General features: G+C 46.5%; 1 protein-coding gene across 1 annotated transcript in view; it reads left to right on the top strand.

Annotated features, from left to right (window-relative positions):
• Positions 1-21,227, top strand: part of GANC (glucosidase alpha, neutral C) — a 202,049-nt gene that overhangs the window by 41,270 nt on the left and 139,552 nt on the right. Inside the window, exons 6-9 of the mRNA XM_073577850.1 lie at positions 1,512-1,694; positions 12,105-12,150; positions 20,507-20,558; positions 20,644-20,740. Coding sequence (XP_073433951.1) covers positions 1,512-1,694; positions 12,105-12,150; positions 20,507-20,558; positions 20,644-20,740 — 378 coding nt within the window. The remainder of the gene's footprint in view (positions 1-1,511; positions 1,695-12,104; positions 12,151-20,506; positions 20,559-20,643; positions 20,741-21,227) is intronic.

The following is a 21,227-nucleotide window of genomic DNA, read 5'->3' as shown; positions in this document are numbered from 1 at the left end:
AAACCTGATGTGTGAAAGTAGCCTAAAGCTGAATTTTTTGCATACCATGTCCAAACGTTATATAAATAATCCACATGAAATGAAACAATAGTAACACAGCTAGAATAATAAACAAAAGGCTAAAAAGGTGCAAATATTTACCCAGTGTCCAGGACCGCCACAACGTACCCCCTTCTTTTCCTCCTGCACAATGTTTTGCTTTGGTTTTTCTGTGTGTCATCATCCCTTTTTAAATTTGTTATGACTTTGTTCAATAAAAATTTATTTTTATATGAAAAAAGTCCATTGGAGGATTTGTTTCTTATATAGGTTGTTCATCCGCCAATCATGCCTGTCCGAGGCCTCGGCACCGTCCACGATCTGTCCATCATGATGCCACGTGCATCGCTGCCTCCTCTTGATTTGAATCCCGGCGCCTGCGCTGTAACAAGTGTTCTCGGGCATGCGCAGTGCGCGCTGCCCGAGAACCGACATCAGGCTATTGCGCCTGCGTGTTGCGGAGGCCCCAGCCCTGCAGTGTGAATACATCATAACACACTGCAGGGCGGGATCTGGGGCCTCCACAAGCGCAGGCGCAATAGCCTGATGTCGGTTCTCAAGCAGCGCGCACTGCGCATGCCCGAGAACACATGTTACAGCGCAGGCGCCGGGATTCAAATCAAGAGGAGGCAGCGACACATGGGGCATCATGATGGACAGATCATGGGCAGCACCGAGGCCTCGGACAGGCATGATTGACGGATGGTAGGCGGTTGATACTGGGGGATACAACATACCTGTGGGACACATTACAGGTATGAGGAGCTAATTATAAAAGTCAATATTTTGGCATTACTGGGGGTCAGAAAAAGAAGAGCAACCTTCACAGAATGCAGCCTTAGTGCTGCTGAAGGTGGCTCTTTAACTGAAAAACGCCCTGGGGGGTGACAGGTTCCCTTTAACGGGAAAGCAATACTGAGAGGAAAAGGGAGCTTCCAGGGTCTTCGGAAGAGGGTGATAAGAGTCGACTTGGTCCATAAAGGATACTTTTGGGGTGTAAGGAGCTAGGTATTTACAACATCTTTTTTCAGGCAGCCAAAAACATCAGTTTTTCAAGTTGAAGATGCTTCTGAAAATTTTTTGTGTCGTTTTGTAAACCTGAACCATCTTTTTTTTAGCAGTTTTGGTCATTTCCTAATTGTTTGTTCAACGTTTTTGACCAATAGTGGGTATTTTGCGTGTTTTTCTAGCATTTTTGATGGCGTCTTTTGTACTTTTCTTTTTTTTCAGTTGGTGTTTAACACCATTCAACAATAAGGAAATGCTAGTTTTTGAAGATAAACCGCTGGCAATACTATAACAAAAAAACTATGGCTAAGTGGTAACAAAGTTATAAAATCTGAATTTGGTTGCTTTAGACAACTATACTTTTCTTCAGTTTTTATTTGCCAGCTAGACAGTTGGAGATAATAGTACAAAGTTTTCCTGAAAAGCAAAAAACACCTTTGTAATGGTTACATTATTTTTTATAGGCTGAAAGTCTCCAACCTGGAAACCAACATTTTAGTTTTTGAACACCCAAATAGCTCATGTAAAATTCATCTTACTGCCAAGCCATTTTCCCTGCTTCTTGTCGAGGAGGACAAGGAACTGATCAGCGTTAATTCTCAAGGAATGTTATACTTTGAAAATGCTGTCTCTCCATCCAAAGAAAGGTAGGAGGAGTCGACATGTGCTGAGATATTGGAAACTTGTTTCATAGATACGCCTATGTACAATGACTTCTGCAATGACTAGGTTTACAGGAGACCCACGATCAGTCATTGCTGTTCTGTATACGGGCCATAAAATACACTTGTGTGAACCTGGACTAACAGATCTGGCCAATTCTCTTTTTTTTACCAATGCCTTCTACTTTCACATACTTATAAGTAGCAGATAGGCATAGGCTCCCCCTTACAGCAACAATTCGTAAGTGACTCAGACCAGGTCCTCCTTAGATAAAGTTGACTAGGCGAAACAATGAGAACTGCATCTGGATTACTTTGTGTACTCTTATAAAGGTCAACTTAGTCATCAACAAGTGTGAGGTGATGGACAAAGTTGTTCACATGACATAACCCATCCCAGCCTAAAGTTATTTAGAAATTTGGAGAAAATGAACATGGTCCAGATAAAACATTAAATTTAGGAGAAATCAGAGGCAGAACTGAGTATGTAAGATAAGAAAGGACACACATTTTTCCCCATTCATTGTTACATTTCATAATTTTATGGTTGAAAATAGGCTTAAATATATTGAGTTAAACCTATAGCCTAACAAGTTTTTCTAGAGGAAGGCAAAAACGACATAGGCCAAAGAGTAAAAAGATCATTAGAAAGATTTCTGTATTGTCCCCTCATATATTTGTACATTGTAATAAGATCACCCCTAAGCCTTCGTTTTTCCAAACTGTATAACCCCTAGTTTAACAGCCTATCTTGGTATTGTAGACCCCCATTCCCTTAACCTTGGTCTGTCTTCTTTGAACATGCTCTAGTTCAGCTATATCCTTCTTATACACCAGAGACCAAAATTGTACACAGTATTCTAAGTGTGGCCATATTAGTGATTTTTATAGATGCAAAACTATGTTCACGACATGAGCATCTATGTCTCTTTTAACCCCTTCACCCCCAAGGGTGGTTTGCACGTTCATGACCGGGCCAATTTTTACAATTCTGACCACTGTACCTTTATGAGGTCATAACTCTGGAACGCTTCCATGGATCCTGGTGATTCTGACATTGTTTTCTCGTGACATATTGTACTTCATGTTAGTGGTAAAATTTCATTCAAATAACTTGCGTTTATTTGTGAGAAAAACGGAAATTTGGCGAAAATTTTGAAAATTTCGCAATTTTCCAACTTTGAATTTTTTTGCCCTTAAATCACAGAGATACGGCACACAAAAAACTTGATAACTAACATTTCCCACATGTTTACTTTACATCAGCACAATTTTGGAACCAAAATTTTTTTTTGTTAGGAAGTTATAAGGGTTAAAAGTTGACCAGCGATTTCTCATTTTTACAACACCATTTTATTTTTAGGACCACATCACATTTGAAGCCACTTTGAGGGGTCTATATGATAGAAAATACCCAAAAGTGACACCATTCTAAAAACTGAACCCCTTAAGGTGCTCAAAACCACATTCAAGAAGTTTATTAACCCTTTAGGTGCGTCACAGGAATTTTTTTGAATATTTAAAAAAAAATGAACATCTAACTTTTTTTCATAAAAAAAATACTTCAGGTTCAATTTTTTTTATTTTACCAAGGGTAACAGGAGAAATTGAACAGCAAAAGTTATTGTGCAATTTGTCCTGAGTACGCAGATACCTGATATGTGGTGGGGAACGACTGTTTCGGCGCATGGCAGAGCTCAGAATGGAAGGAGCGCCGTTTGACTTTTTCAATGCAAAATTGGCTGGAATTCAGATTGGACGCCATGTCACGTTTGGAGAGTCCCTGATGTACCTAAACAGTGGAAACCCCCTACAAGTGACCCCATTTTGGAAACTAGACCCCCCAAGGAACTTATCTAGATATGTGGTGAGAACTTTGAACCCACAAGGGCTTTACAGAAGTTTATAACGTACAGCGGTACAATTAAAAAATCATATTTTTTCCACAAAAATGATCTTTTCACCCCAATTTTTATTTTCCCAAGGGTAACAGGACCCTAAAAGTTATTGTGCAATTTGTCCTGAGTACGCTGATACCCCACATGTGGGGGTAAACCACTATTTGGGCGCATGGCAGAGCTCGGAAGGGAAGCAGCGCCATTTGACGTTTTTGGCTGGAATTGAGATCGGACACCATGTCGCGTTTGGAAAACCCCTGATGTACCAAAACAGTGGAAACCCCCCACAAATGACACCATTTTGGAAACTAGACCCCCTAAGGAACTTATCTAGATGTGTGGTGAGAACTTTGTACCCCCATGGGCTTCACAGAAGTTTATAACATAAAGCCATACAATTAAAAAATCATATTTTTTCCACAAAAATGATCTTTTCACCCTCAATTCTTATTTTTCCAAGGGTAACAGGACCCTAAAAGTTATTGTGCAATTTGTCCTGAGTACGCTGATACCCCACATGTGGGGGTAAACCACTATTTGGGCGCATGGCAGAGCTCGGAAGGGAAGCGGCGCCATTTGACGTTTTTGGCTGGAATTGAGATCGGACACCATGTCGCGTTTGGAAAACTCCTGATGTACCAAAACAGTGGAAACCCCCCACAAATGACACCATTTTGGAAACTAGACCCCCTAAGGAACTTATCTAGATGTGTGGTGAGAACTTTGAACCCCCATGGGCTTCACAGAAGTTTATAACATAAAGCCATACAATTAAAAAATCATATTTTTTTCCACAAAAATGATCTTTTCACCCTCAATTCTTATTTTTCCAAGGGTAACAGGACCCTAAAAGTTATTGTGCAATTTGTCCTGAGTACGCTGATACCCCACATGTGGGGGTAAACCACTATTTGGGCGCATGGCAGAGCTCGGAAGGGAAGCAGCGCCATTTGACTTTTTGGCTGGAATTGAGATCGGACACCATGTCGCGTTTGGAAAACTCCTGATGTACCAAAACAGTGGAACCCCCCCACAAATGACACCATTTTGGAAACTAGACCCCCTAAGGAACTTATCTAGATGTGTGGTGAGCACTTTGACTCCCCCAGTGCTTCACAGAAGTTTACAACGCCCGGGCGTGAAAATAAAAAATTCGTATTTTTTCCACAAACATGATCTTTTAGTCACCATTTTTTTATTTTCCCAAGGGTACCAGGAGAAATTGGACCCCAAAAGTTGTTGTCCAATTTGTCCTGAGTATGCTGATACCCCATACGTGGGAGAAAACTACTGTATGGGCACACGTCGGGGCTCGGAAGGGAAGTAGTGACGTTTTGGAATGCAGACTTTGATGGAATGGTCTGCGGGTGTCATGTTGCCTTTGGAGAGCCCCTAATGTACCTAAACAGTGGAAACCCCCCACAAATGACACCATTTTGTAAACTAGACCCCCCAAGGAACTTATCTAGATGTGTGGTGAGCACTTTGAACCCCCCAGTGCTTCACAGAAGTTTACAACGCCCGGGCGTGAAAATAAAAAATTCGTATTTTTTCCACAAACATGATCTTTTAGTCACCATTTTTTTATTTTCCCAAGGGTACCAGGAGAAATTGGACCCCAAAAGTTGTTGTCCAATTTGTCCTGAGTATGCTGATACCCCATATGTGGGAGAAAACTACTGTATGGGCACACGTCGGGGCTCGGAAGGGAAGTAGTGACGTTTTGGAATGCAGACTTTGATGGAATGGTCTGCGGGTGTCATGTTGCCTTTGGAGAGCCCCTAATGTACCTAAACAGTGGAAACCCCCCACAAATGACACCATTTTGTAAACTAGACCCCCCAAGGAACTTATTTAGATGTGTGGTGAGCACTTTGAACCCCCAAGGGCTTCACAGAAGTTTATAATGCCAGGGCATGAAAATAAAAAAATCGTATTTTTTCCACAAACATGATCAATTAGTCCCCAATTTTTTCATTTTCCCAAGGGTAACAGGAGAAATTGGACCCCCAAAAGTTGTTGTCCAATTTGTCCTGAGTACGCTGACACCCCATATGTGCGAGAAAACTACTGTATGGACACACGTCGGGGCTCGGAAGGGAAGCAGTGACGTTTTGGAATGCAGACTTTGATGGAATGGTCTGCGGGTGTCATGTGCGTTTGGAAAGCCCCTGATGTACCTAAACTATTGAAACTCCCCACAAGTGACCCCATTTTGGACACTAGACCCCCCACGGAACTTATCTAGATGTGTGGTGAGCACTTTGAACCCCCAAGTGCTTCACAGAAGTTTATAACACTCGGACGTGAAAATAAAAAAATCATTTTTTTCCACAAAAATGATATTTTTGCCCCCAATTTTTTATTTTCCTAAGGGTAACAGGAGAAATTGGACCCCAAAAATTGTTTTGCAATTTGTCCTGAGTAGGCTGATACCCTACATGTGGGGGTAAAACACTGTTTGGGCGCATAGCAGAGCTTGGAAGGGAAGGAGCACCATTTGACTTTTTCAACTCAGAATTGGCTGGAATTGAGATCAGACGCCATGTTGCATTTGGAGAGCCCCTGATGTGCCCAAACAGTGGAAACCCCCAATTCTAACTCCAACCCGAACCCCAACACGCCCCTAACCCTAACCCTAGCCCTAGCCCTAACCCTAGCCCTAACCCTAGCCCTAACCCTAACCCTAACCCTAACCCTAACCCTAGCCCTAACCCTAGCCCTAGCCCTAACCCTACCCCAACACACCCCTAGCCCTAACCCTAATGGAAAAATGGAAATAAATACATTTTTTTTATTTTATTATTTTTCCCTAACTAAGGGGGTGATAACGGGGGGTTTGATTTACTATTTATGGCGGTTTTTATGTTTGGCGGCTGTCGCACGCTAAAAGACGCTTTTTATTGTAAAAATAGTTTTTGCATCACCACATATTGAGAGCTATAATTTTTCCGTATTTTGACCCACCGAGTCATGTGAGGTCTTATTTTTTGCGGGACGAGTTGACGTTTTTATTGGTACCATTTTCGGGCACGTGGAATTTTTTGATCGCTTTTTATTCCGATTTTTGGGACGCAGAATGAACAAAAACCAGCGTTTCATGAATTTCTTTTGGGGGGGGGTGCGTTTACACCGTTCCGCGTGTGGTAAAATTGATAAAGAGGTTTTATTCTTCGGGTCAGTACGGTTACAGCGATACCTCATTTAGGTCGTTTTTTTATGTTTTTGTCGGTTTTATGCAATGAAAACTATTTTATATAAAAAATAATTATTTTTGCATCGCTTTATTCAGCGAGCTATAACTTTTTTATTTTTTCACTGATGATGCTGTGTGGTGGCTCGTTTTTTGCGGGACAAGATGACGTTTTCAGCGGTACCATGGATATTTATATGCGTCTTTTTGATCGCGCGTTATTACACTTTTTGTTTGGCGGTATGATAATAAATCATTATTTTTTGCTTCGTTTTTTATTTTTATTTTTTAAGGGGTTCGCTAAAGGGGTTAACTAATGGGACAGTTTTATAGGGCGGGTCGTTACGGACGCGGCGATACCTAATATGTGTACTTTTATTGTTTTTTTTTTTATTATTTCCAAAAAATGGATTTATTGGGGGAATATTTTTTTTTTTTTTCTAATATATTTGGCGATTTTTTTAAAATTATTTTTACACTTTTTTTTATTTTTTTTTTACTTTATTAAATAGTCCCAGGTGGGACATCACTGTCCTGTGACAGATCAGCGATCTGTCACAGGCATTGAAGAAGACTTCCTCATGCCAGCTTCCTCAGGCCCCCGAAGGCCCCCGTCGCCATCTTGGATTCGGGGGCCTGGAGGAAAGGAGCCCCCCGCAGCAGTGCTGCACATTGCGCTGCCGTGGGGGGCTCAGGGAAGCACGGAGGGAGCCCCCTCCCTGCCGATGCTTCCCTTTAACCCCCGGTACACCGCGATCGTGTTTGATCGCGGTGTGCAAGGGGTTAACGTGTCGGGGGCGGTCCGTGACCGCCCCTGACACATTGTGCCGGGTGTCAGCTGTGATAATCAGCTGACACCCGGCCGCGATCAGCGGCGCTCACCACGTGGGCGCCGCTGATCGCGGTAGACGTACTATCCCGTTCACGGTCATACGGGCCCGGGTACCGTGGACGGGATAGTACGTCGGATGTCGGATGTCAGGAAGGGGTTAATGCATCCCATTACTTTATGAGCCTTGGCAGCAGCTGCCTGACACTGATCACTAAAGTGGAGTTTGCCGTCCACCCATACATCCAAGTCTTTTCCAATGACAGTTTTACCCAGTGTTTTACAATTAGTACATAATTATAAATATAAAAATAATAATAATATAATAATTATAAATATAACGCCCACGTGCGTAACCTTACATTTATCTACATTAAATTTCAATTGCCAAATCTCCGCCCAAGCTTCCAGCTTATATAAATCCTTTTGTAATATTAAATTATCCTCCTCTGTGTTGATTACCTTGCAGAGTTTACTATCAACTGCAAATATTGTAATTCTACTCTGCATGTCCCCTACAAAGGTAATTTCTAGAAATGTTAAAAAGAAGGTCCAATACTGACCCCATGGTACCCCATTTGCGTCTTATTTGCCTAGTTTTTCTTATATAATATTTTTGATATGTGGCAAATTCTTGTTTTAGCATTCTTCACTTTTTCTATTTTAAATATATTTGCCTATTTTTTTAATGTTTACCATTGTTTACCATTGTGGGCAAGAGTTTTGCTTTCCAGATTCTTGTAGCCAATTCACAAATTGTGACTTTTGTTTTTTTTAAGCAAGTGTACTGCAGTCACTCCCTGGAGTGATTTTATATGCACTTGCAATTTTTATAGTGCTTTGAAGAAAGCACTATCTTGTAATCCGAACGCTGCTAACTTATTCTTCTTCTGCTTCTTCTTCTTATTATAGTGGTTTGAAAACACCACTATATTGTAATCCGAACGCTGCTAACTTCTTATTATTATTCAGTTGATTTCCGCAATGAATGCGGCCCAAACAGTGTCGTTTCAAAGCCAGCATCCATGAGTGGTGTGTTAAGTATTTTTCGTGTCAATCGGATTTGTAGGTTTTGCGCAATTTACGTTATAAAATGTTTTTTCCCGTCATTGGAATGCATTGTCTCAATGCTTTTCAATGGGGAATTGTTGCCACAGACAAAACATGCCCTGAGGCGATTGAAATGGCAGTTAAGCTCATTGATATGCGCAGGCAGACCCAGTTACTATGCCAACGCCTACGAACTATACATGACCTCTCCAGGACAGAGTTTCTGGCAGATAATATCAGCTCTTAAAGTGAAACCCACAGCACAAATACAAATCTAGCTTCATCACATGACGCACGCCCCTGAGAGAGAATGTGCGCCAAAGTGGATTTAGAAGCCCAGTGAGCCAAACTAGCTCTTAAACGACCGACGCGCCGAAGTGATTCTTAAAGGGCCGGCGCACTGAAATGAGTCTTAAAAGGCCGGCGCGCTAAATCGAAAGCTGAGTGACCCCAGGCTCCAAATCGGAGGCTGATCGACCCTGGCCTACAATTCGGAGGCTGAGCCACCCTGGCCTCCAAATCGGACCCAGAGTGGCCCCGCTCACCAAATCGGACCCAGAGTGGCCCCGCTCACCAAATCGGACCCAGAGTGGCCCCGCTCACCAAATCGGACCCAGAGTGGCCCCGCTCACCAAATCGGACCCAGAGTGGCCCCGCTCACCAAATCGGACCCAGAGTGGCCCCGCCCACCAAATCGGACCCAGAGTGGCCCCGCCCACCAAATCGGACCCTGAAGGGCCCCGCCCACCAAATTAGACCCAGAGGGGCCCCGCCCACCAAATCGGACCCTGAGGGGACCCGCCCACCAAATAGGACCCTGAGGGGCCCCACCCACCAAATCGGACCCTGAGGGGCCCCGCCCACCATATCGGACCCTAAGGGGCCCCGCCACCAAATCGGACCCTGAGTGCCCCGCCCACTAAATCAGACCCAGAGTGGCCCCACCCACCAAATCGGACCTTGAGGGGCCCCACCCACAAAATCAGACCCTGAGGGGCCCCACCCACCAAATCGGACCCTGAGGGCCCCGCCCACTAAATCAGACCCAGAGTGGCCCCGCCCACCAAATCGGACCCTGAGGGTCCCCGGCCACAAAATCAGACCCTGAGGGGCCCACCCACCAAATCGGACCCTGAGGGGCCCCACCCACAAAATCGGACCCTGAGGGACCCAAATCGGACCCAGAGGGGCCCCGCCCACCAAATCGGACCCTGAGGGGCCCCGCCCACCAAATCGGACCCAGAGGGGCCCCAACCACAAAATCGGACCGAGGGGCCCCGGCCACAAAATTGGACCCTGAGGGGCCCCAACCACAAAATCGGACCCTGAGGGGCCCCAACCACAAAATCGGACCCTGAGGGGCCCCAACCACAAAATCAGACCCTGAGGGGCCCTGGCCACAAAATCGGACCCTGAGGGGCCCCGGCCACAAAATCGGTCCTTGAGGGGTCCCACCCACAAAATCTGGACCCTGAGGGGCCCCGCCCACCAAATCATACCCAGAGTGGCCCCGCCCACCAAATTGGACCCAGAGGGGCTCCGCCCACAAAATCAGACCTTAAGGGGCCCCACCCACAAAAAAGGACCTTGAGGGGCCCCGGCCACAAATTCGGACCATGAGGGGCCCCAACCACAAAATCGGACCCTGAGGGGCCCCGGCCACAAAATCGGACCCTGAGGGGCCCCGGCCACTAAATCGGACCCTGAGGGGCCCCACCCACCAAATCGGACCCTGAAGGGCCCCGCCCACCAAATCGGACCCTGAAGAGCCCCGCCCACCAAATGAGACCCAGAGTGGCCACACCCACAAAATCAGACCCTGAGGGGCCACACCCACAAAATTGGACCCTGAGGGATCCCGGCCACCAATTCAAGCCCTGAGGAGCACAGGCCACCAAATCGGATCCTGAGAGGCCCCACCCACCAAATCAGACCCTGAAGCCAAAGTGGCCCCTGAGAGGCACCCACAGTTAAAACGGATCCTGAGTTGAAAGTCTTGCAGGGGCAGCAGGCAAGTCTCTCTTAAAGGGGCAGCCCAGGCACCATTTCAAAGCACTATCTGTACTTTCTTCAGGAAATACACATCTAGTTCTTCTTATTATTATTCAGTTGATTTCTGCAATTAATGCGGCCTGAACCGCTACACGCACAGACTCCATTGAGGCGTCGTTTCGAAGCCAGCATCCACGAGTGGTGTGCTAAGTATTTTTCGTGTCGATCGGACTTGTAGTTTTTGCGCATTTTGTGTTTGAAAAATTTTTTCCCGTCATTGGAAGGCATTGTCTCAATGCATTTCAATGGGAAAATTTTGCCATAGGAATATGTGGGGCAGTCGTGAGGCGATTCAAATTTGAGGACCAGTTGCGGCAGTTAAGCTCATTGAAGAACAAAAGATCGGGGGCACCACCGAAGGTTTTAAGGGGATCCAACCATGGCCTATAACTTCTTGTTGTTCATTATCAGTTAAGCTCATTGATATGCGCAGGCAGACCCAGTTACTATGCCAACGCCTATGAACTTTACATGACCCCACCAGGACACAGTTTATGCCAGATAATATCAGCTCTTAAAGCGAAACCCAAAGCACAAATGCAAATCTAGCTTCATCACATGACGCATGCCCCTGAGAGAGAATGTGCGCCAAAGTGGATTTAGAAGTCCAGTGCGCCAAACTGGCTCTTAAAGGGCCGACGTGCCAAAGTAATTCTTAAAGGGCCAGCGCACCAAAATGAGTCTTAAAGGGCCGGCACGCAAAATCAAAAGCTGAGTGACCCCAGGCTCCAAATCGAAGGCTGATTGACCCTGGCCTACAAATCGGAGGATGAGCCACCCTGGCCTCCAAATCGGAGGCTGAGCCACCCCGGCCTCCAAATCGGAGGCTGAGCCACCCCGGCGTCTAAATTGGAGGCTGGGCCACCCGGGTCTCCAAATCGGAGGCTGAGCGACCCCGGCCTCCAAATCGGAGGCTGAGCCACCCCGGCCTCCAAATCGGAGGCTGAGCCACCCCAGCCTCCAAATCGGAGGCTGAGCCACCTCGGCCTCCAACCACCCACCAAATCAGACCCTGAGGGGTCCCACAGGCCAAAGTGGCCGCTGAGAGGCACCCACAGTTAAAACGGATCCTGAGTTGAAAGTCTTGCAGGGGCAGCAGGCAAGTCTCTCTTAAAGGGGCAGCCCAGGCACCATTTCAAAGCAGTATCTATACTTCCTTCAGGAAATACACATCTAGTTGCTTGTGTTATTTTTAGTAGAACATGTGACTTTTTGCTCTAAAAAGTGTGAAAAACATAAGACAAAAATAATAATTTTGTGCAAAGTTCATGAACCAAATGGGCCATTTTGAAGTCACTTTTTTAATGAAACATATCATGTTTGTGTTATTTTGTTATCATTCTTTATACTGTTGATTTTCTTGTGTATTACAGTCGCCTGACAGTCACTAACCCTACGGAGGAAACGGCTTCATCTGAGGTAGAAACCTAGAAAATGGATTATTTATGCATGAAGACGGGTCATTGCCGTAGTCCCTGCTCCCTCCTTGAAGTATAGAGTTTTCATTTTCAGGGGCTGGACTAGTCCCTGTCCGATGTGCACAATGATAGTGCGCTCCCTGGCCAACTCAGATCAGTAGTAATGAGCTGGCAAAAGAACGCACTGTTAGTGTGTTGTAAAACTACCTGTTATGCAGGAACCAATGCCACCTGCACAATTGACATCACTTGTGGGGCTAGCTCTGGTCTCTGCACACTGGCTAGTCTAAAGGGCCTGTCACACTAAGAGATATCGCTAGCAATATCGCTATAACTAGTGACGTTATAGCGATATTGCTAGCGATATCGCTGTGTCTGATACTTACCTACGACCCGCTCCCCCGCTGGTTATCGCTGATCGCGCGAGAACGTTCAGGACTGTTTCTCGTCGGTCACTTCCTGCGGCGCTTCCTGCTGTGACGGCAAGCGACGCGTGGAGCCGGGCGGGAGGACGCAGGATTGCCTGGTGTGACAGGTAAGTAGCGATCCCCGTCCCCTACGATGTCGCTAGTGAGATCTGCCTATGTGGCAGCTCACTAGCGACCACTTAGCGATGTACCAGCGATCCTGACCGCGTCATATCGCTGGTCGGGATCGCTGGTACATCGCTAAGTGTGACAGTACCTTTAGAACACACACTAACAGTGAGCTCCGATGATGGCTTATTATTGCCAATCTGAGCTGGCAGAAGAGAGCGCGCTGTCATTGTACACATTGCAAAGTGTACATCACGCAGAGACTAGCCCAGCCCCTGAAAAGGATGTCACTGATAATGCTTTACTTCAGGGAGGGAGCAGGGGCTGCGTCAAAGGTCCAGCTTCTGCTCCCTGATAATGCAGGTACTGGGATTCTCAAACGAAGCATAATCAAAAAGGAAGTAGAAAAAAAAAGATAGTGTGTTGAAGAAAGGATAAGGAATTTTTAATTCAAGTATATTAGAAAATAGTTTAGATTATGGCATTAAATAGATAGAAGTTTAGGAGGAAAATTACTTTGTATGTCGAGCCACACCTTGATGTTTTTCCAGATACAATCTCACACAATAATTTTTACTCACACACATATTTTTTAATATACATTTTTAATACATTTTTATCATATTTTTATTATATATATTTTTATTATATATATTCGCATTCTTTAATAAAGGTGATTTTTTTACATTTTAAATATATTCCAATTAAATATATATTTTTAAATTATTCCTTCCCAGAAATATATCTTCTTCTCCCAAACGAAATCCCCCCCAGCCTAGTGGTATTGACTCTGGTCTATGACACTTTTTGTCAGCAGGTTCGTTTCACCTTCTTGTAACCCTTTTTCGATACATTTGAAGTTTTTCCTTCGTTTTCTTTTCTTTTTTCTTTCTTGTTAATACACTATCTATAACAGAAATGTAAATAGGTTAAAATTAAAATCAATAAGAATAATTTTAAATGCATCTTGCGCACTATTAACCCTTGAACTTTGACATCTGTCCTTTCATCACGTGTGTTTTCTTTGGCGCCTAAATTCAAACACTGTATGTATTTAACCAGAGAAGGCTGTATCTGTTCACTACATGTCATCCCCTGAAGAAGAAGTGGTTTACACTTTGAAACGCGTTGGGAATTAAATGGTTAAACTTCTCATGTGGTAGTAATTTTATCTTGGTCAAGCAGCGCACAGTAAGCCTGAGATAGATACTTATCCAAAAGGACTTATATTGGTGGTCACGGAGTGGACCTTCGGGCGTGCAGCAAGCTGACATTGGTTTATATGCCTATATCCTTCTTGGAAAGGGTGAGTAGATTTCATCAGCTTTTATTCCATTTTCTACCAGATAAGACCCTATTGCGCTTTTCTTTTTCCTTAGTTTTTATACTGAGCCACACCTTTAAAATGACCCTCCTTCCTAGCACTGAAAAATGACTAATCATTTGTCACATATAGTCACCCTATCTGATGCACTCCTTTTGCATGGGGTACCAGTCATTGTGCATCCAAGATTGCCTCTGCAGTATTATAGGGTGCGGTGGTATATCAAAACTATTATTAAATTAAGTTCAAATTATCAGACATTTTAAGAAATCCTTAAGTTGTGACCTATTGAGTGAATCTGGGCACCAAGCTTGTATGCAGGCATATTTAGCCTTACACACGTCTCCTGAGGAAGAAGGGTGAAACACACGTTGGAGCTTTGTACACTCTGGTCAGGCGAACCTTTAATATAGGTATGTAACTATTTACAATCATTTTTCACATCTATTGCAATGGCTTTATTGGATTATTTTGTTAAAATGTTTCTCTATATGTTACTGTATGGTTGATACATAGACACTGTTACGTGTTACGGAACCACTCAGCACCCAGAATATGTTGTGCAGTTATATGTATGTATAATAGGTTCCATGGGAGATGCATGTCCCTAATGCATCAGCCCACAGGCTGCGCCCTGGGCAGAGGGGACACGATATTCCCCTTTTGTCCTCCCCTCCCCCCCACCTTTGTAATTCCCACAGTAAATATCGGCAGGCTCCGGCCACCTGCGGCTATTGTAATGTATGTCTGGCCTGCCGCTTTTCTATTGGCCTGCCCTCTGTATCTGTGTGATATATTCTGTGTCCTGTGAGTAAAGTGTTGTCAGACTGGAAATACGTGGAGAAGCAGTGATCTTTTATATGCGCCCATGTAACCAAGGAATTCCAGCCAGCATCCTTCATTCAGACTCCAGCCAAAGCAGAGTGGACCTCCGGAAACACGGGGTTGTACTGAAAGAGGAACCCGAGATTGGAAGACCCCGTTACACTGGTGGCAGCCAGCGGGATATGATACCCCTTCTACAGGAGGAAAGGAATGAATGGAAAACAACTACCAGAAGTTAAAGAGGAATACATTAAAAGATCTGGTGGAAGCCCGAGGGTTGATCGCCAGCAGCAAAACAAAAGCGGATTAGATAGCAGCCGTCATGGAACACGACAGTGCAGCATCCCCCAATGTGAACGTGGAGGAGACTGAATTCCAGAGGGAGGTAAAGAACAGACTGGCGTTCTATGGCCCAAACCCTGCAGTAGAGATCATACGAGAGGTGATAGCTGATGTGCGTACTGATCTGAAGGAAAAGATGCCTGAGAGGACCATGATAGAGCTAGCCAAGATGGAGATGGCAGAGCGGACCAAAGTGGAGCTGGCCAAGATGGAGATGGCAGAGCGGAGAGAGGAGAGTCAGCAAGCAGGGGGAGCTCTGGCCTTCGACCAGGTACCTTCAACAGTAAGCCACAAAAACATCCAGTATAATGCCTTTCCGACAGTTGGGGGAGGCTGAGGAAGACATTGATGGTTTTCTGCAGGACTTTGAGCGGCAGTGTGCCCTTCTACAAGTAAAGCCGGAGGAACGGGTTCAGATTCTGGCCAGCAAGCTGACAGGCCTGGCAGCGGACGCCTATCGCACGGTACCTGATGAGGACTGTATGGACTATGAGCGGATCAAAGAAGTGATCTTGGCCCGGTATGCGCTGACACCAGAGGCATACCGCCAAAAGTTCCGCGGACTTATAAAACACGTAACCGATACCCACGCTGAATGGGCCTGTAAATTACGGCGGTCACTGCTACAGTGGGTACAAGGGAGCCAAGCAACCACTAAGGAGGACGTCCTGCAGCTCTTCTTGTTAGAACGATTGTTTAATGGACTAACCCCCGAGACACAGGAATGGCTTCGGGACAGGCGGCCAACGACTCTTGAGGAAGCCGCTCGTCTGGCCGATGAACATCATGATGCCAGGAGGCCTCAGATGTCAGGATCAAAGATGGTTACTAGGGGCCCGCCCATGGACCTGGAGGGCCCCAAACCACCGAAGACTGTAGGGGGACCAGCAAGAAACCCGGCCTACCACAGTCCCCCTGGGGCGCGATGCCACACCTGCCGTCAGCTGGGCCACCTGCAAAGACAATGTCCCAACCGGACTCAGCATACCCAGTGGCCAAAGGCGGGAACAGCTACCTTCAGCCGGGCTGCTGTACACTGCTACCAAGGGGAAGCTGACCCGGCATTGGGGGCTACGACTAACCAAGGGGTGGAGGAGATGGAGGAAGTGCTGGATGAAGTAGACCCCGTGCAGGCAGCCCGGGCAGATAATCGACAACAGCATCGACAGGTCGTGTGGGTTAATGGGAAACGTATGCAGGGACTAAGAGATTCCGGGGCAACTTTGACCCTTGTGAAGCCTCATCTCGTCCGGGACCAAGAGAAGACGGACCGGACAGTGGCAGTCCGTGTAGCAGGGGGAGCTATACATCGACTGCCCACTGCTAGGATTCATCTGAACTGGGGAGTCGGGGATGGCCTTGTTGAAGTCAGCTTGATGGAGGATTTGCCTGCAGACGTCTTGCTGGGAAATGACTTGGGGCCCATGTTGTCTGCATTCTTGGTTGCCCCTCTGGCTGAGACATTTCCTGTGACCACCCGGAGACAAGCTCGAGCTGCGGAGGCGGAATCACACTCAGAGGAGGCCCAGGTAAGACATCCCAGCCCTACACGTATTCCCATAGCCAGACACATTTCTTGGGCCACCCCAGATGAATTTAAGAGGGAGTTACTTAGGATCCTTCATTGGAGGGCTATCGTGGGAAGGCACAGGAGGGGAGAGGGGTACTGGAAGGGGAACAGTTTGTATGGAAGCAGGGACTCCTCTACCGGATCACAGAGCAGCACCACACAGGGACGAGCTCCACTATAAAACGACAGCTGGTAGTTCCCAAGAAGTATAGGCAGGAGTTACTGCGAATCTCTCATGACATACCCTTGGCCGGGCACTTCGGCGTCAGTCGCACCAGGCATCGTCTGACACAAAACTTCTTTTGGCCGGGGGTAACCTATGATGTTCGTCAGTACTGCCAGACCTGTGACAGTTGCCAGCGCATTGGCAAGAGGGGGGGATTGATGCAAGGCCAAATTACGCCCCCTCCCCATTGTGGAGGAACCATTTAGCCGAGTAGCGGTCGATCTGATAGGGCCGTTAGCCAAACCCAGTCCGTCAGGGAAAAGGTATATATTGACAGGGGTAGATTATGCCACACGATATCCAGAGGCGGTTGCATTATCTAACATACTGGCAGAGACGGTGGCGGCCGCCCTGCTCCAGGTTTTCTCACGGGTTGGATTTCCCCAGGAGATTATCTCGGACCAGGGTACCCAGTTTACAGCAGAGGTGACCAACCAACTGTGGAAGCTGTGCGGCGTAAAGTCCATTAGAAGCGCCCCGTACCACCCGCAAACCAATGGGTTGTGTGAACGCTTTAACGGTACATTAAAACAGCTCATTGGGACTTTTACCAGGACCTACAGGGACTGGGAGAAATTCTTGCCACACCTCCTGTTTGCCTATCGGGAGGTGCCCCAAGAATCCACGGGGTTCTCCCCGTTCGAGCTGGTATACGGGAGACAGGTAAGGGGACCCCTAGACTTAGTGCTAGAACACTGGGAAGGGGTGGGCCTCATAGAAGGGGTACCTATTGTACCCTATGTGCTGGAATTCCGGGACCGCCTACTGGAGCTGACCCAGGCTGTACGTGAGAACATGCAGGTGACCCAGCGGCGCCAGCGCGTATGGTACGATTGGAGGGCCAGAGAGTGCACCTTGCAAATAGGACAGAAGGTCCTGGTGTTAGAGCCCACTAAGCAGAACAAGTTCCAAGCTGCATGGCAGGGGCCCTACCAGGTAGTGGGGAAAATAGCCGGCACAACCTATAATGTCGCCGATTGTGATGACCCCAGGGTTATCCGCATGTTCCACGTGAATATGCTGAAGCCCTACCGGGAGCGCCCTGAAGAGGTAGTGGCCATCTGTGCACCTGAAGCAGAGGATTTAGCCGGACTTCCCTTGCCGGATGTCTTAGGGGAAAGGACTCAGTCTAAAACATGGGACCAGGTACACTTGGGTGAAGACCTAGGCCCCTGGGAGAGACAGCAGGCGGAGGAGTTGTTGAGGCAGCGACAGAGGATGTTTTTGGGGAGACCAGGGTACACTCGCCTGGCACAACACAAGGTTGAGACCCAGGATCAGACCCCCCTGCGACAAAACCCCTTCCGCGTCCCTGAGTCTGTACGAGAGGGGATGCGACAAGAGATACAAGAGATGTTGCGTTTAGGGGTCATTGAAGAGTCAGATAGTGCCTGGGCATCCCCCGTAGTGTTAGTGCCCAAGAAGGATGGGACTACACGGTTTTGTGTAGACTATCGTAAGCTCAATGAGAAAACAGTGACGGATGCATATCCCATGCCGCGTGTGGATGAGTTGTTAGACCGGCTGGCGGGGGCAAAGTATTTGACCACCATCGATCTATGCAAAGGCTACTGGCAGATTCCCCTTAGTCCTGACGCTATTCCCAGGTCGGCATTTGTCACGCCGTTCGGCTTATTCCAGTTTCGAGTTATGCCATTCGGGATGAAGAATGCTCTGGCGACCTTCCAAAGGCTGGTTGACCGGCTTCTGGATGGTCTCCAGGACTATGCTTGTGCCTACCTGGACGACATCGCCATCTACAGTGCGACATGGGAAGAGCATCTAAATCACCTAGAGACAGTATTGGACAGGATCCACCAGGCCGGAATCACCCTGAACCCAAACAAGTGTCACGTGGGCAAAGCAGAGGTTCAGTATTTAGGGCATTGGGTGAGAAGTGGGAAACAGCGACCAGAACCAGCCAAGATTGAGGCCATAGCCAAATGGCCCACCACGCATTAAAACCCAGGTTATGGCATTTCTAGGGACAGCGGGGTATTACAGGAAATTCGTTCCCAATTACAGCAGCGTAGCCAAGCCCCTCACTGATCTGACCCGTAAGAACCAACCCCGCCAGGTAACCTGGAACCCAGAGTGTGAGGAAGCCTTCAGCCAACTAAAGGACGCCCTCATCAATACCCCTGTATTGGCCACACCCGATCCAACTAAACGTTTCATGGTTCACACAGACGCTTCTATGTTTGGATTGGGGGCAGTACTGAGCCAAGTCGGTCCGGACGGCCAAGACCACCCGGTAGCTTACCTGAGTCGGAAACTACTGCCCCGTGAAGTAAGCTATGCGGCCATCGAGAAGGAGTGCCTGGCGGTAGTATGGGCACTCAAAAAGTTGCAACCATATTTGTATGGACGACAGTTTTCCCTCCTAACGGACCATAATCCCCTAGTCTGGCTTAATCGGGTCTCCGGAGACAACGCCAGATTGCTGCGGTGGAGTTTAGCCCTACAACCTCTGGACTTCACCATCCACTACAGACCCGACAAACAAAACGGTAACGCCGATGGACTAAGTCGACAAACGGAACTTGTACCAACCCCATAAACTTCGGTCATCCCCAAACCAATCCGTTAAGGATCAGACTGTGTATGCCGATAGCGTCGCTGAAAAGGGGAGCCGCGTTACGTGTTACAGAACCACTCAGCACCCAGAATATGTTGTGCAGTTATATGTATGTATAATAGGTTCCATGGGAGATGCATGTCCCTAATGCATCAGCCCACAGGCTGCGCCCTGGGCAGAGGGGACACGGTATTGCCCTTTTGTCCGCCCCCTCCCCCCCACCTTTGTAATTCCCACAGTAAATATCGGCAGGCTCCTGCCACCTGCGGCTATTGTAATGTATGTCTGGCCTGCCGCTTTTCTATTGGCCTGCCCTCTGTATCTGTGTGATATATTCTGTGTCCTGTGAGTAAAGTGTTGTCAGACTGGAAATACGTGGAGAAGCAGTGATCTTTTATATGCGCCCATGTAACCAAGGAATTCCAGCCAGCATCCTTCATTCAGACTCCAGCCAAAGCAGAAACACGGGGTGGTACTGAAAGAGGTACCCGAGATTGGAAGACCCCTTTACAGACACTCTAATAAACAGGCTGGAATATATATTGGATATCATTAACCTTATCACTATATGAATTACTATTATATATTGTCCCATGTATCATACCAGCAGTTAACTGTGCACTTCATTCATTGTATTGTTGTATTTATACATCTATGCCAACTACCAAACTTATTTGCATAGTATTCATACTATGAGTTTTACGCTATATGCTTTAGTATATTATGTTTAGCCTGACACTGTTGTGCCTTGAGGTGACCTTGCCTTTTAATTGTGTTTTGATTTTGAATTTTTCTGAATAACAAAGTTTTACACTAGTTGGAATATCATTACACCTGTTTATTGCCTTTGGGTTACCCTCAGGGGATTATGTTTAGTTGTATTTTGTAGTATTCATAGGTTTGATTTTTGCTTTTTCTTTTCATTGTTAATTAAGCACTTTTATCTTTATTCACAGAAACTGTTTGGAGTGTGGGATGGAAACGCTGAAGATTATCTGGACTTGAAATGTAATGGGAAAATGCACAGTATATTTAGGATTGTACTTAATCATTCTTGATACGTGTACAGATTGTTGTACTTTTCTTGGCATAGGTCCCTCTTCTGTAGGGCTGGATTTTACCTTACACGGGTTTGAAAATGTTTATGGACTTCCAGAACATGCGGACTCACACGATCTGCAAGATACAGGGTACATTGAATACTCAATTTATGGGTATTGATTTTAGCAGCTGTCATGTGTTTTTAAGAGCCGATGGTGGAGAGGTGCACCGCCTGCGACTGTTAACTTGTTAAATCCTGCTGTTCATCTCTGGCAGCAGCATGGTGCATGTCGTGCCATGCTTCGATCGGCACACCTATGACGTGACCGTGGGGCGCCAATGGGTTGTCATGACAGCTGAGGGTCTGCTGAACACCCCCATGCCTGTCATTGCAATACTCCTGTGAATGCCGGCTTGTGACCGACTTTCATAGAAGATCGTGATTTCTCCTATACATAGCAGAGCTGAAGCCCTGCAATGTATGGCACAGACAATTGGATGAAAGCAGCTTCAAGTCTCCTAAAGCGACTATTAAAAAAGTGGAAAAAAGTTTTTAAAAATATAAAAAAACACAAGTTCAATCACTTTTGCCCCATTGAAAATAAAACAATTGAAAAAATATACACATATTTGGTA

The sequence above is a fragment of the Dendrobates tinctorius genome, unplaced genomic scaffold (genome assembly GCF_039654945.1).
Source record: "Dendrobates tinctorius isolate UK_male_01 unplaced genomic scaffold, ASM3965494v1 ptg000057l, whole genome shotgun sequence".
Classification (NCBI taxonomy): Eukaryota; Metazoa; Chordata; class Amphibia; order Anura; family Dendrobatidae; genus Dendrobates; species Dendrobates tinctorius.
This window is presented reverse-complemented; position numbering and strand designations above follow the sequence as displayed.